We start from the raw sequence: 18,186 nt of genomic DNA, 5'->3' as shown, positions 1-18,186 counted from the left end.
CCATTGAAACTGATCTCCATAAAAAAAGTCCTGAATAGAAGGCTAATCATGAGATACATAGTAATAAAATATTGAGCAGTTTTCTATCCTCTCCAAAATTTCTTTCTTCATAGGCCTATTTCCTTTTTCTGGTTAAATTCAAACAATGGAAAATCCAGGATGGAATGTAACAATATGATGAAAGAGAAAGTTTGCTACTAACCATACAGCGGAGATACTGACTTAGCGTCTTCGCTATATGGTGATTAGCAACTTTCCCTTTCATAATATTCATTACTAACTGAAAAGCACTGATGAGCACACACTTTAGTCTCAAATCCCTCTATCTCTAAAGCATTCTTATTTTTTGTCATCTATTATCACATAGTTCAGGCATTTGTTGTACGTGTTTCTGATACTGAGTTACATTCCTTTTGATTGTTCCAGTCTACTCAGGCTCTGCCATATCTCCGCCCATCTAACAATGTCATAAGCCATTTTTTATTTCTGTAAATGCAATTATGATGCCTTTCCCAAATTCCCATTTCTTTTCTTCCGTCTGTCTAGCTGTAAATATCTGATCTATGGAAAAATGCTTAAGTTTAGGTGTGCATGTGGGATAATTAATGAAAAGTTACTGAATCGAATTAGGGTGAAAGGAAATTTATGGCACAACTTGACTAAAAGAATGGACTGTTTGATAGGAGATTAGATATCATGTAATTACCAGTACTGTAATGGAGGGAATTGTTGGCGGTTAAAAACTGCAGAGGGAGACCAGGGCTTGACTACAGTAAGCAGATACAAATGGTTGCGTGTTGCAGCAGTAGTGCAGATATAAAGCAGCACAGGACAGAGTAGTGGGAGAGCCAGCTACAGCAAAGTTGTCTTTGGACTGAAGACCAACATAAAATCAGAACCTTCTTGCAAAAAGATAAATTCTGGGGATGAGAATTCTGAGATGTTTAAGTTTATTCGCAGATAAACCATTTACGATTTACTAGTGTGCCTCATTCTTGATTTCATATATCTTATTTGGTGTTTCACAAAGTTGAAATGATAGAAGCTTTGGATCTTAACACAAAAGCTGAGCATTATATGGTACATATGTTTGTTCTGGTTGAGCGCATTACAAATGATATAAACTAAACACAAAAAACATGATAAGAATTAGCATATTCTTTACTAGAACCAAGGTTACTGTAAACCTCACGAAGGTGTACCATAAAAGTGGGATTGTTTTCACTTCTTGCATAATGAATATTTGCCCTAAACGGCATAAGTACGCTCAAAACTCAAAAAATGTGGTACAATCTCGGACAGCCGCCTATCTTTTTTCCATTCTCCAGCCGTTAATAAGGACTGATTAACACATACGGGGTTGATGTACCGTCCGACGTTCAGTGCATAGTCGATTACCGATAACAGATGTACTAAAGTAATGTAGAGCTGGCCATTCTTCTGAAGCAAATGTCTCGGTTCATGTAATCAATCCATCCCATACCGTAACGTTAATGTAAAGAATTTGGTGTAAATCACTTCTAAGTATTTGGTGACCTTGAATTCACAACAGGGCCTACTTCTGTACTTCACAGGAACATAACGCTACTACCGTCTGCTCTCGAGGTGTGGTTATGGACGAATGTATTGTAGACACTAGACAGGACCTACTGCGATAGCTGTTCCGTCCGACCAGAGTTTGTGTGACAGTGTGGATACTAAAAAATCCGACTTCATGCCAGGCAGGTTTATGCGATAGCTGAGAACTATAAATTTTCGGGAATACTTTGAAATTTGAATACTGTATGCAAGGCTGTACACAACCTACACGTCTGTAAATTAGGAATTGATTTTCACTAGTCATTTCCGTCATCATTTCAGATCTTTAGTGTTGGAAATTTGGCATCGTTTCCCTTAATTGCCAAATTATTGGAATAATTATTTTTGCTACGAATTTACGGGTGAGAAATGCTTTCGGGATGGAATCATCAGCTTCTAGTTCTATTTATGAATATGAACCGCGTAGTGAAACAGATAATGACAGATGGCTACCGCCGTCGCAAGTGAAGGGGACGGTGGCTAAAGATTGAATCTTAGTACACAAAACCCGTTCCTTTTCTCCCTCGTGGCATTAATTGTTGATGAATATGAGAGCAGGGTTAAGCAGAGGACACTGTAAATTAAAACGAAATTCTATTAGATAGTTTTGGTTATTGTTCCATAGGAAACTGCAAATATGGCATCATCAGAATCCAGTTCTCAAGAAGCGACTGTGGAAGAACTGAAAGAAGAAATTGCTCGACTTAGCCGTGAACTGGATCAGGCGAGTAGCGAGAACATACAGTCGGCACAGTATGGACTGGTCCTTTTGGAGGAAAAAAGTGCGCTTCAACAAAAGTGCGACGAACTTGAAACACTATATGAAAATGCGAAACATGAACTTGAAATCACTCAAGAGGTTGGTTACTCCAAATAAAATTCGAAATTTAATGTAGGACAGTAATACTAGAAATGCTTTATACTGTGGAGGTTATTCCAAATGTGCTTTATTTGCAGCAGTTATATTGGAGATGCTCACTTTGTTTTACCAGTACCCATTAGTGTATCAATCTATATATTGCCTAACAGCAGACACAGAAAGCTTCCAGTTATTAGTTTTACGTCAGTAATATTTGTTTTAAATGTGTAAGCTGTTGGCTATGACATAAAGGTCAGGCATGAAGACATTAGTCCATATTTTACTGGGTTTTGCAGAGAGTTACTGTATATCTCACAATTTTAATAACCACACTGATGATAGTCCAATGCCAAGAATAAATGCACTCACCATGAAATCTCTTCTATCAATCTTTGGTTTCTGTCACATCAGCTTTTTTCCTTTGATCTTTCTAAAGGTATTCTGCTGTGAGTCATTATTTCCAATAACGGTAAACGATATAGCTAAAGGGTTATTGTATTTAGAATGTCTTCATATGTTACATTATTTTCAACATGTTTCAGTGTAACTGGCTGCATTTTGATTTACACTAATATTTCTGGATTCATTATGTGTTTTAAGCAGTCGATACTTTTATTGCATATCAAGATATGTGCCCAAGTATAAGTAATAATTAGTCAGTATCAACCAAGATACAACCCAATTTGGGATTTAATATTCTTTAAAGTATTCATAATATTAGCCAATATTTGTACTCCAGTATTCTTTTTGTTCTCCAAGGCACTTGCAAAATTTCAAACAACTCATAAAGTAACAACAAAAAGTGGCATAGAGCAGGAAGAATCACTTCTTTATGAATCAGCCGCCCGTGAAACGTCGCTAAATTCTCAAATACTGGATCTGGAAAATGAGACAAAGCAGGTACGTTACATTATAAACTATTGTTATTGAATTAGAAGCCAGATAATAGTAGTTTAAGATGACTCACATGAAAATGACAGATTGCAATGATCTTGAAAATTCAGATTTCATCCTCAGTGTATGTGTAGGCAGAAAGCTGTCAGAGGTTACTTAAAAAAAAAAAAAATAATCATATATTTCCAAATAATCCAAACTAATGTAGCTTTTAAGTTTTATTTGGGTTGGTTTGGCACATGTTGACATTCCTTAGACCCTTGTGCCACATATGGTAGGATCATGTTTATTTTAGAGTCCATAAGAGGAATTAAGTTACATATTCTTCAAGGATACCCATACAGATTAACTCCAAGTCCGTGTTACCACAGTTACATGTATGTCCTCTTCACTGAATTCCTCACTTCATACAAAACAGGGATATATTGAACTTTTTCCCCATCCAAACTGTATCGTGTGTTTTCATCAGGGAGAAAAAAGCGTCATGCTGATGAACACAGGGAAAGAGGGACAGGTCACACAGGCTCCAAGTTAACATAGACCCACCTGTTGTGAGAAATAAAAACAGACAGAATGTGCTACTATATTATACAGGAAAAAAATATTACCGTTATGAACTAACTGTTGTGCCCCCTGCACACACATTGGTATACACCAATAAATCTATGATATTTATTTATTTTTCGTCATTTACAATTTCAATAATACTGGATATGTCGGAGTATACATATACAAATAACAAAACAAGAAAGGACCACAATAAAGAAGCTGTATCCACTTAAAACTGCAGAACTTATAGTAAAATAGTTTTAAAATTTACTCTTTATGTAGCAGCAATACATGTATGCATGCATTGCAGCCAACCCACACCTTTACTAAGAATGAAATTGTTAATCAAAAATAGACAAATACAATAGACAATACAAATACAAACAAGTGCCATTAATTAATAATTGTGTTTACAGTGTAGCTACTGTAGCAACAGCCATTCAGAGAATGAGTTTGGTCACAATTTCTGTTCTAGTGATCATTGTCATATTGCTCATTGTCTACCTCAAGTGCTCATTATTACAGCCAGCTGCAGGCAGAACTTCTGGCCAATAACATAAGAGTTGTATTTTTGTTTCATAGTTTGCATTATTTCTCAGAATGTCTGGAACTAGTTGTGAAGATCAGGCATAAAGCCATCACCATTCCAGTGGCTGAGCCCAATTATGTGTGTTAACATATTCAGAACAGAAAGAACGGCTGTTAACTGCTGCAGCCATGTTGTGCGTGTGAGTCATTGTGAAGCAACATAGCTCCCTTCCAGGTTTGAGTGTAAATCATAATTTTTTTTTTTTTGAAAAAGGTGTAGTTTTTAGAACATATTTTGAGACCACCAGTGATTCTCTGTGTGACATTAATGTCATTTAGTGTTTGTTTATACTGAACAAATATTGAGAAAGACTCATGACTTTTAAGAAGTTGTATTCTGAGAAGTTTTCCCTCCCCCTCCCTTCATTAGCCTCATTATTTGAGTAGACCTTTTTTGTAATATTTCATAATTCCCTTATTGCCAGTTACTCAAGAACTTTCACATGGTTTATTGAGTAAATAACATTTACTTATTAGAATTGTTTATTTCATATCTGAAGCATTTTTATTTTCAAGCCCTTGCGTGCCCTATCTTTTCAAGTGATTATTTTACTTTATCATTTATCTTGGAACTTTCATATTGAGCTGGTAACAACTATTCTTGCATTAGTTGCAATAATAGATATCTTAAATTAAAATATGCAATGATGCAACTCAACTTTAAAATGAAATTATGACTAAAGACAAAAAGGCTCAAATTCCTATTGATCTCTTGGGAATCTCCTGCCCAGCAAAGTTTCTATCATCTGAGGGGAGCAGGGGGACAGAGTTGTTGACTAATTTTTTAGTTAATCAGTCACAATAATGTCTGTTGTGACATTAGTATTAAATAGACATATGGGTGTAGAAGACTGAAAAATTGGCTGTTATAAAATCTATAGTAGACATATCTCCTGGTTACTGTTGACCGAGGGTGGGTCACACATACAGTTCTGCATGACAGGCTGCACATGTATTGGTTTTAGTCAGCTGATTGAATTACATTTTGTGCACACAACACAAGCCTCCAAATTTCAAATTAATAAAATCTAATTCCCTAAAATAAACATAAATAAAGATTCTATCACTGTTTAGATGATGCACAGTGATTACCAGACAGAAAGGCTCTGCTAGTTGTCGGACACAACCACCTAAAAATGTTGTAGAAATCCTGTTCCATAAGTTGCGCGTGACCTCCATTGCCAGTTTACATCCCAAGGCCAGTCTCAGAACCTCTCGCACAAATCCATATTTGTCCTCACTCCCACCACTCCATGCAGACCATATTTTTATATAATTTTAAAAATTGCAAATGTAACAACCCAAGGCTGGGATTCTTACTTGTTGCCCTAGTTGACCAACAACTGCAACCCATTGTCTGCTCCCTAACTTCTTACATCAAGGTCAATAACCATTTCTTCAGTGACCTCTCCATAGTTGCAACATGTGACCACATTTTCCCCTGCTTGCCGTTGTTAATACCCCCACCTTTCATCTCTCATGCTTATTGCCTTGTTACTTCAAACATTGCCTCTTCCACCATCCTGTAAACTCCAAACATCTCATTTATTTCACAGCTGACCAATGCTAGCTGAAGATATGCTAACTAATCTGCAACACATGTATGATCTTTTATGTGACACCCTTGTGTGGAAATCTGGTACATCCCTTGTCTGACACAAGTTCGCTGATGATACCATCATGTTCTGGAGAAACTGTGTCCTCACTACCCTGCAACTTTAACAGCTTATTCCTATCCATATTATCTGGTCCTCTTCAGATCAATAACCCACCATCCAAGAATGAAGCTCCTCCAATAATACCCTCATTTTGAAATTTGCCATCTTTTTCAGACTCAAGAGTATCGCTAATACTGTCTTACCATTAACAAATGACACATCTGATTTATGGAACAATCCAAATTATAGTATGCTGAACCCATTCCAAGATAATAGCCCCTCCCCCCTCATCCCCACCCTCACTTGGCTGTGTTTCACAGACAGATATCCCATACTATACTCTTCCACATCCTAGCACTGCGAAAGACATCCACTACTTTGGCATAGAGAAAAACACCAGCTGAACCACCTCCCATGCCAGGAGTTGGCCTTCCTTTACGTTGATCTTTAAAATTAGAGGTACCTTCTAAAAGATTATTCCAATGTCCTCTAGAGCATTATGCAACTCCCCACCCATCGTATAAGAGATTCTCAGTCTGTCTGTGTACTGGTATTTCTTCCAAACCCTTGCCACATAGGTTATATCAGCGTGAACAACACAAGTGCAAGACCTATTCCATTATATCCCGTGACATGTATGTCCTACTCCATTACATTTAGGATCACATGTGAAAGCAGCATTATGACCCTGCACTATCTTTTTTTGTGTACATGTCTTTCATCTACCCCTGTTTTCTCCATTTATCGTACTCCAAGCTTACTTCTGTCTGGCCCTCTTAATTCAGTTTGTTTTATGTGTATAGCATACCATTATCCATGTATGTACCAGACTGGTCTCACTCTGATACTGTATTCTTATCCCCTTCTTCTTGTAATTCAGCCCTCTCCTAGTCTTTGCACCTCCATTCCCTGGAATCCTCTCTTCACTGCTTTTCTTCCTTGTGAATCTTCTCTGTTACACCAAAGCAACCAGCCCTAAACCAAGCCGAGTTTCAGCATCAGTACTATGTACCTGTTTAAGTGTGTGTATGCCTGTGTGCTTTGAAGGAGGATTCAGTTCATAAACTGTCATGCTTCAGATCTGGTTTATATGTGTGTGTACTGCCCAATGCTTACAAATTTGGTGATTGGTTAAGCTTACTCATTACAATTTTTATTACATTTATCATTTGCTAATTGATGCACCCAAACATGTTAAAATGTCCTCTTCCAGGACACTGTGGGTGCGCTGGCCCCAGGTCGAATATGCCTCGTGGGTTAATGACAAGGGCCAGTGTGCCAGGCAGCCTGGTTATGGTCTTTAGGCAGTTTTCCGAAATCCATCTATGTAAAGTCTGGGGGGGGGGGGGGGAGGGTAGAGTGAGCTGATATTGGCTTTAAAATAATATCTTTCATTGCGGCAACCCCGTCGTGATAATAGCCTGTAATGGTATAGCTGGCCCTCCATGGAATAAGAGAACAATTGGTAGCAGTCCTGTCTCAGCTTTGGATGGATTAAGGGCACCAGAAAATAAGAAAGGATTTGCTACTTGAATAGTTTCCTTTATTAATTCCATTGTCTATCACATTCATGATTTGCTTTGTTTTCCAGCGTACCACACCTTATACCGAACATTTCAAGTGCTCATTTTCTACGCTAATACCCTGCAGTGAGTTCCAAACACACACACACACACACACACACACACACACACACACACACACACCTTGAAAAGGATGGATTGCTACTCAGCACATAGTGGAGTTCCTGAGTGGCAGACAGGCACAATGAGAGAGACTACTGGATATGATTAAGCTTTCAGACGAAGTCATCAGATGTAGACAACAAACTTGCACACATTTCACACACACATGTTCTCTGTCATCTCTAGGCACAAAGGTCTGGCTGTGTCTGAGGTGGGCAGTTACTCTTTGCTGGGTAGGAGGGGTACAGAGAAAGTGTGGGGTGGGAAGTGGGAAGGGGTAACAAGGTAGGGGTTGGGGAAGAGGTTAGTGCTGCCTATGGGAGTGTGCAGGGCCATGGTGGATACAGGCTAGTGATCTGCTAGATGCAGCATCAGGAAACTGTCCTGGGAGTTGTGGGGGGGGGGGGGGGGTGTCAAACAAGAGACGGGGAGAGGACCATGCAGTTGTGAGTAGGGCTGGAGTGAAAGCAAAGAAAGTGACATGAGAACAAGGAGGTGGAGTTCCCCCACCTTTACAATCCAGAAAAGTACTTGTATGTGGGAAGAATGGTTGGGGGAATGCTGTGAAGCAGCTATTGATGTCAAGCACATGGTTATGGGCAGCATTCTCAGCAACTGAGTGGATCAGCTGGCTCTTGACCTCAGTTTGGTAATGACCATTCACACAGACAGACAGCTTGTTAATTGTCATACCCACATAGAATGTGGCAGAGTGGTTTCAGCTGAGTCGATGGGTCACATGGGTGCTTTTACAGCTGACCGTGCCATTGTTGGGGTAGGAGATGCCTGTGACATGACTGGATTATGTAGTAATGGGGGGATGTGTGGGACAGATATTATATCTACATCTAGTGCAGGGATATTGGGCAAGGAGTTGAGAGCAGGAGTGTAATAGGGAGTGACAAGGAAATTTTGAAGGTTGTGTGCACATGATGAGATAATAATGTGGAAGGGGTGGGGAGAGTATTTCTCATTTCAGAGCATGACAAGACATAGTTGAAACCCTGGTGGAGATTGTGATTGTTGCTACAGTCCTGAGTCATACTGAGTCACGAAAGGTGTGCACCTTTCTGGCCAGAGAGTGGGTATGTGGGGGATAGTAGGTGACTGACTTGGTAGACAAGGATAGGAAATCTGTTTCTGGATAAGGTGTGTGTGTGTGTGTGTGTGTGTGTGTGTGTGTGTGCGCGCGCCCCACAGTTTACCATATTTATACAGGGGTAGTTGGTAGTTAAAATCAGACACTTTTATTGCAGCACAGAAGGAATCTACTCAACTTCTTCTGTGCTGCAAGTACCTCACACACAACTGAATGAAGTGTATTTTCTGTTGATGCTGCTTTTCTGATGTTAAACTTCAGAGTGTAACTAAATGTGTGGACTGATATATGCTGTTATTGTTTTTATAAATTATGTTAAAAACACCAACAGTAAGGAATATGGTCTGTGATTGTCTCTTTAATGTTTCTGTACATAAAGCAGTTTTACCAATGATTATTTTAACATGTCAAGAAACTGACTGGCTGTGAAAGTGCACTGATCTTCATAAGTCTACTTGATATTTCATCTTACCCATCCCTGAGTCTTTACTTTTCAGTAATTTAGTAACTGATCTGATTTCCTCCTTTTTAGTTCGTGTGTGTGTGTGTGTGTGTGTGTGTGTGTGTGTGTGTGTGTGTGTGTGTGTGTGTGAAATAACTGCCTTAGAACACCAGGCTGCTATAATTTAGGAACACCAGAATGTGATCTGTTTATTTGTTGCCCACTTCGGTTAGCTTATGCATTAAGCCCTTGCATAACAGCTGGTGACAATCTTTGTGGGTTTGGGAAAGCATATCCTCTATAAACTACATCTTTGTGAACTACGATAGTCATAAACTGAGTAAAAGTCTTGCATAATAAGTAGAAAGTATCAGGATCATTTTTGATTTTCAGAGGTACTGTGTGTTGAGCTGTTTACTTTGAATATTTTGCGTTTCTATAAATACACATGGAACTTTACTTGGGAGATTGTATACTTCTTTTATTTTATGTCATAGTATTTTCAGAATTTGGCTACAGAATGAATTGCATACAGAACAACAAACTACTGTGAAAGCATTGGGGCAATGTGAATGTGAGTAGGGGGAAAGTTTGGAGTGATGGGCAGGGCAGGTCTCGGAGTATGAAAACTGTAGTGAAAAGTAATAGAGCAACACACCTGAAGTTGACTGAATGTCCAGAATAAATTTATTTGTGGACTGAAATGTATTATGGTCTTCAGTCCAAAGACCGGTTTGATGCGGCACCCCATCCTGTTCTGTCCTGTGCAATCCTCTTCATCTCCAAGTAACTGCTGCAACCTACATCCCCCTGAATTTGCTTACTGTACTCATCCCTTCATCTCCCTGTACAATTTTTATCCCCACGCTTCCCTCCCGTACTGCATTGGTGGTCCCTTGATGCCTCAGAACGTTTCCTGCCAACCGATCTCTTCTTCTGGTCAAGTTGTGCCACAAATTCCTCTTCTCCCCAATTCTGTTCAGTACCACCTCATTATTTACGCAATCTACCCATCTAATCTTCTGCATTCCTGTGTAGCGCCACATTTCAAAAGCTTCTATTCTCTTCTTGTCTAAACTGTTTATTGTCTATGTTTCACTTTTATACATGTCTACACTTCATACAAATACTTTCAGAAAGGACATCCTGACAGTGAAATCCATACTCAATGTTAACTAATTTCTCTTCTTCAGAAACACTTTTCTTGCCATTGTCAGTCTACATTTTATATCCTTCCTACTTCGACTGTTATCTGTTATTTTCCTTACCAAATAGCAAAAATCATCTACTACTTTAAGTGCTTCATTCTCTAATCTAATTTCCTCGCCATCACCCGACTTAATTTGACAACATTCCTCTTTACAAGGCACTATTCATTCTGTTCATCTGGTCTTCCAGGTCCTTTGCTGTCTCTGACAGAATTACTATGTCATCAACAAACTTCATAGTTTTTATTTCTTCTCCCTGGACTTTAATTCCTACTCCAAATTTTTCTTTTGTTTCCCTTACTGCCTGCTCAGTATACAGATTGAATAACATCGGGTATAGCCTTCAATTCTTTCTTGCTCCCTTCTCAACCACTACTCCCCTTTTCTGCCTCGCTATTCTTATAACTGCCATCTGGTTTCTGTACAAATTGTAAATTGCCTTTAACTCCCTGTATATTACCTGTGCTAGCTGTAAAATTTGAAAGACGTTGTTCCAGTCAACATTGTCAAAAGCTTTTTCTGAGTCTACAAATATTAAATTATTATTCTGATGTAGAGTTAATAGAGTCACAGAGGATTGGGAGAATTTAAGAGTCTGACAGGTAAAGTCAAGATGAGTGAGATGAAATTTTCATTGACAGGAAAAGTCATCTCTCAACTTCTGAAGAGTTGGTGTGTTAGGAGAAATGAAGCTTCATATCAGAGCAAACATACACAGCTTCTTTCTGTTGAATGTTGACAGCTTAATGTGTGTGTTACATTTGCATACTTTTTTTCGTTCTGCAGAGCTGTGTTACGGCAAAGTAGTAAGAGATTTACAAAGAATTAGCAAATATGCTGATACATTATTTTAATACATTAACCATGACTCTCCTGTTGACTTAATGATGAATGGTGCTGATGACACTTCAAACAATAGGCAGTTACAAACATGAGGTGCTGCCTAAAGTTCTGTTGCAGAATAATCTTACATCTTCTTTGACATTTTAACGCAACAGATTGTGATATATATTCCATAAAGTGAATTAATGGTTGAAATTGTCAGACATTTCTTTTGAGAATGAACAGATCTAATAGAACTACCACTCCCTCTCCCCATTCCTCCCAATTTCCATTTACTTACTGTATACATTTGAGCTTTAATTAATCAATTTTTTTCACAAGAAAGAATAAATGTTGGTTTGTTACTTAAAGAAGTCAAAACAGTATCAGTAGAATGGCAGAAGATATAGCTTTCCTTTTGTATCTCAGAACTGAGCAGTGACCTACGTTTGTACCTGCCTTTATATATTCCTGTTGAGAAGACAAAGGAATATCAGAATTAAGAAGTATAAAATAAGATACATGAATTGCAGAAGTCAAATGACAAACAATGTCTCACCATTTGATCTTTGTTGTCAGCTCCGTCAAGAACTTGAGCGAGTCGTGAATGAAAGAGACAGAATAATGCAGGAAAATAGTAACCTGGATAAAAATAAAGAACTTGCAGACCTAGAAAGAAGGAAATTGAGAGCTGAAGTGAGGGAGCTGAAGTCGCGGGAAACCAGTTTGCTGACAGATTATTCAGAACTCGAGGAGGAAAACATTAGCTTGCAAAAGCAAGTTTCAATGCTCAAATCATCACAGGTATGAAAAAATCTAATCATTATTTAATCCATCTTTTGATATAAGAAAAACAGCATATACTTAATGAAAATTTTCTTGTTTAGGTGGAATTTGAAGGTGCCAAACATGAACTCCGTAGACTGCAGGAAGACTTAGAATTGCTTCACCAGCAAGTTGATGAGTTAACAAAACTGAAAGAAATTGCTGAGAAGCAAATGGAAGAGGCTTTGCAGTCTCTACAGGTTTGTTTTCATGATCTACTGCAGTAGCAACTGTGATGTGTTTTAATGGGTAAAAAAATAGCTGTTATGTTTTGAGCCATATATCATTGCACAACTGTTCTGTTTTAGGCAGAACGTGAAGCGAAATATGCATTGAAGAAGGAATTGGACAAACACATCAATAATGAATCCATGTATAACCTGAGTAATTTAGCATTTAGCATTAGAGGTAGGTAACTGCAGAAAAAAATGTTTCTTTTATAATATTTTTAAATATTGTGAACTGACTTTGAAAACAGTATCACAAAATTTTCTTCAAAAGACACCGAATGATCTTTTAGTGGTGTAATTTTATGAAATAATTGTGTAAATTCTACTGTTTTTACTAACAGTCCTTTGCTTTAATTTTTGGATGCTGGCTCTCAAAAATATTTTGTTGTTCTCCCTTCACTCCTTTTTATCAGACAGTGTTCAAATCTGTTAACAAATTTCCTTTTACTAATTATTTCAAAATGTCTCAACTTATAGCTTATGTATTCACTTGAAAACTAAAATTACAGATTGTCAGAATGACTAGCCAGTTTCCATCTTCAGAAGACAAAATTCAAAATACTGCCAATGGATGCAATTAAAGTAAAAAGAAACTTTACACAGCTCTCAGAACTGTAAGTTCCCTCATTGAGGAAGAAAGAGTGTTGAATGGGGAAATGTTGAAAAAAGGATTGTAGTTCACTCTGACCCCAGTTTGAGGAGACACAGCTAAGGGCGAAAGGGGATGCAAGGATGAGATAAGCCTTTTGTCTCTGCCTGTCCTCTCACTAAAGTTGGGACCATCCTGGCTTGACTTCTGCTTTCCCCCCTTTGAATATCTATTGAATCACCACTAAGGAGCTCATTATTGAATGTTGTCAAATGATTAGCTGCAGTTCTGGAAATTGGAACGACCTCTGTGATGAAAATAATTAGGGACAAGTGTGCTGAAGATCCACAGGTACCAACAGCTACTCTTTTTGACTCCAGAAAAACCTGAATGTGTGCTGCTAAAACAGTGGAACGGGCTGATTTTCAGCAGAATGCAATTTGGTGATATGTATATGACTATTACACAAGGAAAAATATCCCTCCCAGATGAAGCTGCTTCTCTCAGCACGAGATAACCAGTTTTATTATTATTATTATTATTATTATTATAGGAAAAACCAGTCTTTCAGAAGTACTAAAGAGGACAGGGCTTCGATGGAAAACATTTTCTGAAAGAAGAGTTATGTTCAAACAAGAGGATATTGTTAGCTGGAGATTCTGTTTCTTGAAGGAGTATCTTAAGTGCGAATCTCAAAAAATGGTTAAAAATGGTTTGGTTGGACAAAACATAAGTAAATGCTGATTATTCAAGCTAACTGCATAGACAGACGACTCTGAATGAGGAAAATGAACCAAGTGGAAAAAGACAGGCAGTTCATTCCTTTATGTGCTGGAACAGTTGGTTGGTTTCTTCCAAATGCTTTGCTGCTGTTTACATCAAAGATATCTGGAGACTACCATGAGGAAATGATGACAATGAAATTTAAAGAGTGGTTTGTAGGCTCTTAGCTTCCAAAAATAAAACATAACACTATAATATTCAGTAATGCACCATATGGCTCTCTCCTGTTCAATGAACCCCTGCATGCCAGCAGTAGGAAGAGTGACACTGTGGACTAGATAGAGATAACCAGCATAGTCTCATTTAATAGGGAAACAAAAAAGGCAGAACTGCTGGAATCTGTGACGGAGCATGAATCATGTAATGTTTACAATGTTGATAAAGCTCTGCAGAAGAAAATGGTCATGGAGTTATGTGCTTTCTGCTATATCATTGCTATTTCAGTGCAACATAAATCATGCAGGCTTAGGTGAAATCATATGTTGCAGACAGAAATAATACTTTTAAATGAAAAGATGTCAAAATGTGTGCATGAGGTATGCTAGCTTTTGTTTGTGTGTGTGTGTGTGTGTGTGTGTGTGTGTGTGTGTGTGTGTTTTACTGATGAAGGCTTGGCTGAAAGCTTTATGCGATTGTCTTTTAATTCTGCGATTTGACGTGTCTTCTTTACGGTAAGTAGCAGTCTGTATTTTTGTACGTTGTTGAGATTCCTACCTGGACTTTCTATTGTTTAATCTTTACTTTATTTTGACATATTTTTCCAAGCCTTTTTAATTATGAAGTATGTGTGTTTCTGCCTTCAGGGTTAGTGGTGGTTTTTCATGCTTCAGTAGTGTGGCGTTAAAATGGCTCTTTAAATTTTCGGGTATGATATTCCTGGTCGGGCGACTGACACTGCATAATGACATACAGCTGCATGTTGCATTGACAATATAGCTGCCTGCTGTCAGAGACACTCTGTTAGCAGCCCAACTGTAACTGAGTGATATTAGAAGTGATGTTGGGCACTAGCAAGTGAATAAGTTTGACACGATTTTGGCAAGAAATTCAGGCTACTTGACTTCTGCATACTATCTGTAATATGCTCAGTTGGGGAGAAGAAGACACTTTGGCAGATATCTCTCCAGGAATGTTTCATCTCCTAAAATTTGTTCCGTTAACATCCTGTGACGTGAAGATATTTTCCTCCTATAAAAACATTCTTTCTGATCAGTGGCGTTCTTTGACTTCTGAGACTTTGTAGAATTATGTGGTTGTTCGTTGCATTTCAAAATGAGAGGTGTGTTTAGGATACCTTAGTAACTTCAGTGAAAATGGACATTTTAGTAAACAGACATGAACAAAATTAATTTATATTATTACCAGTAGTGCAATATAACTTTCAAAATAAAACATTAAGTAATGTAAAATGTGCTTTCTTAAAGTACTTTTCCTGTTTATGTCACATTTAAGTCCATATTAAGAGTGCATATTAAAGCAATATAGTAATCTATGGTGTGATCTAGAAGCTGATTTCATTTGAAATAATTGTTTATGTTAAATATTTTTGAAAATATTTTGGTGATATGTATTTTACCAGTTTTCATTGCTTAAATATGTACATTTTTGCATGTTGATATTACATGAAAATCTGGGCCCTACATATCAAATGTATAAAGCATTGTAATGAAGATATTTTTTAAATATTTTTACCTCATGAGTGCTTTATCATTTGAAATGTGACACAGGTATTACCGATGACCACACTGTTGGCAGTGATGGGGAGGATGATCTTCCCGTACTGAGGCGCATTGAGGCTGATCTGAAGAGTGATTCTGTTGCGGATATTAGTTCTCCTGATGACAGACAAGTGGACCTCTTCAGTGAGATTCATCTCAATGAACTCAAAAAGCTTGAGAAGCAACTGGAACAAGTAATCAGTTTTTCTTATTGCAGTTGTAGTACACTTCAGTCATTTTAGCCTCATTTAATTGCTGAATCACCTTGAATTGATCTGCTGTATCTTTCTTGATGAATTTCCTTCCTGTTCCTTGGATAGTCCAGTTTCCTCTCATTTGTTGTTGAAAAAAAAAAAAAAAAAAAAAAAAACGTAGTGTCTGAGTTGCAATTTATTTGTGTCTTTCTGCTGTTTATTAAATATGTGTTCTTGTTATCAAAAAGTGAACTTTCTTTTGACATGTTGGCTGTCCATCAAATTGAGGATGTGGCTCCCAGAAGACATCTGTGTTAAGTGGATCGAATGATTTTATTGGTTTCTCATTTATTTAAGATATGTGATTTATTTAGTGGTCAGTATGGGATGGAATGTTCTATGGTAGTAAAATGGGGATAACTTGCAGTCGACAATTGTCTCTTGCTTATGAAATTAAAAGAATGTATGAGAATACAGTTTATGTCTGTTGTATGTCCATTATTAACTGATTGAATCACACTGTGTGACATTTAATAGCATTTGTCACTGTATGTGTGATTAATTTGAGAAAGAAAACTGGGTGATGGAGATCTTAAATAACAATTGGAGATGAACAGATTGGAATGAAATGAATTTTATGAATGTATTTTCAGATGGTGAAAGTGTTTAAGAACCACAATTAAGTGAACAACGAATGTAGAAGATATTGGAAGCAGTAAAGGTGATTAGATGCTTTAGGTTACACAATACAAAGGATAGTCACAAAGTTTTAATTATCACCATGTTGGAACCATAATTTTGACCACAAAACTAGGTGATGGTGTTAGTCCTTCTATATATTCACTCTTCAAAGTGACATATTTTCCCAATGATGGATGACTTTGCAGAGACCTTCAACAAGAGAAGACTGTGTCACTGGGTATCGTATTGGGAAAAATGGAGGGTGAGAGAAATTTGATAGCTGAAAGAAGCAGCAAATTTAGGATTCCATCATCACTAGTGTTCTGCCAAAAGGCAGGTTTTCACATGGTAGTTCTCCAGGCTGTTTGGTCTTCTGCCATCTTCTTCAGGTCTGCATAATTTCCTCTTCCCTTTGTCACATATAACCTTGTATCTCCTTCTTCCTCTGTCTTCTCCTACAAACCAGTCCTTCCAAAGCATCTGCTAGCGAGCACTTCCTTCTTTATGAATGTCATAACCAGTTCTTTTTCCTTTCTCTTATAACCTTCAGCAGACATCTTCTCTCACTAACCCTTTCCAATATTCTTTCATTACTCATTCTTTCCATCCAGCTCTCACTAGCCCTTTCCAATACTCTTTCATTACTCACTCTTTCCATCCAACTTATTCTCTCCATTCTCCTCCACATCCACATTGCAAATGCTTCTAACCTTTTTTCATCCTCTCATCCCAGCATCCGTGCTTCTGCACCATATAGTGCTACACTCCAGACAAAACATTTTCCAAGCCTTTTCCTTAGACCTTTATCTGATTTGCCACACAACAGTCTTCCCTTTCGGTTGAATGCCTCCTTTGCTATGGCAATTCGAGTTTTCATCTCCTGGTGACATCTCAAGTCTTCAGTTATTGTGCTTCCAAGATATTTAAATGCACTTACTGGGCTAATGGTAGCTTGTCCTATTTTAATACTGGACAGTCTGTGTCTTCAACTGATGACCATACTCTTTGTTTTTGCTGTGTTTATTTGCATCCCGTATTCCACACAAGCTTCATTCAGATCTTTCAGCATGTTACTCACTGTCCACTCACTTTTTGCCACTAATACCATGTCATCGGCAAATGTTATACATTCTATTCTCTTTCTACCAATACATATTCCTCTTTTCCCATCTAAGCCTTTCGCAATAGTCTCTTCAAGGTATGTGTTAAACAACAGTGGGGAAAGGCAACAACCTTGTCTAACACCTCACCCAATGCTGCTTCCTTCTGACATTTCATTTCTAATCCTTATCCTTACTTACCTGTATCAGGCATTTCTCTTTCCAGTCTGCTCCTTTCCTCTTCAAAATATCCATCAGCTTGTTCCACTGAACTGTCAGAAGCCTTTTCTAAATTTATAAAAACAGCAAAGATTTCTCTACCTTTTTCCATATATCTTTCCCCTATAGTTCCCTTATAGTTCTTAACAGGCCAGTAGCATCTCTTGTTCCTTTTTCTCTTCTAAATCTGAACTGCTCATCTCAATCCCTCTATCCAGCTTGCCATATAGCCTTCTATTCAGCACTCTCAGCAACACTTTAGCTGCATGAGAAAGTAGACTGATGGTCCTAAGCTCTTCACATTTCTTAATGTTTCTCTTTTTCTCTATTGGTATCATAACTGTTGCAAGAAAGCCCTCAGGCCATTCCCCTTTGCCATATATCTCATTACAGAGGTAGACTATTTCTTTTCTTGCCTTGTTTCCCAGACTCTTCAACAGTTCTGCTGGCAAATCATCAATTCCT

General features: G+C 37.9%; 1 protein-coding gene across 1 annotated transcript in view; it reads left to right on the top strand.

Moving 5' to 3' along the window:
* The first annotated feature begins 2,004 nt into the window (after positions 1 to 2,004).
* The window catches only part of LOC124797925 (protein bicaudal D), a 115,604-nt gene continuing 99,422 nt past the window's right edge, over positions 2,005 to 18,186 (top strand). Inside the window, exons 1-6 of the mRNA XM_047261057.1 lie at positions 2,005 to 2,437; positions 3,197 to 3,337; positions 11,962 to 12,186; positions 12,270 to 12,407; positions 12,516 to 12,615; positions 15,537 to 15,721. Of these exons, the coding sequence (XP_047117013.1) occupies positions 2,216 to 2,437; positions 3,197 to 3,337; positions 11,962 to 12,186; positions 12,270 to 12,407; positions 12,516 to 12,615; positions 15,537 to 15,721 (1,011 nt within the window). The 5' untranslated portion in view covers positions 2,005 to 2,215. The remainder of the gene's footprint in view (positions 2,438 to 3,196; positions 3,338 to 11,961; positions 12,187 to 12,269; positions 12,408 to 12,515; positions 12,616 to 15,536; positions 15,722 to 18,186) is intronic.

The sequence above is a fragment of the Schistocerca piceifrons genome, chromosome 5 (assembly GCF_021461385.2).
Source record: "Schistocerca piceifrons isolate TAMUIC-IGC-003096 chromosome 5, iqSchPice1.1, whole genome shotgun sequence".
Classification (NCBI taxonomy): domain Eukaryota; kingdom Metazoa; phylum Arthropoda; class Insecta; order Orthoptera; family Acrididae; genus Schistocerca; species Schistocerca piceifrons.
The sequence above is the reverse complement of the archived record's forward strand: the minus strand, read 5'-3'. Positions and strand labels throughout refer to the sequence as shown.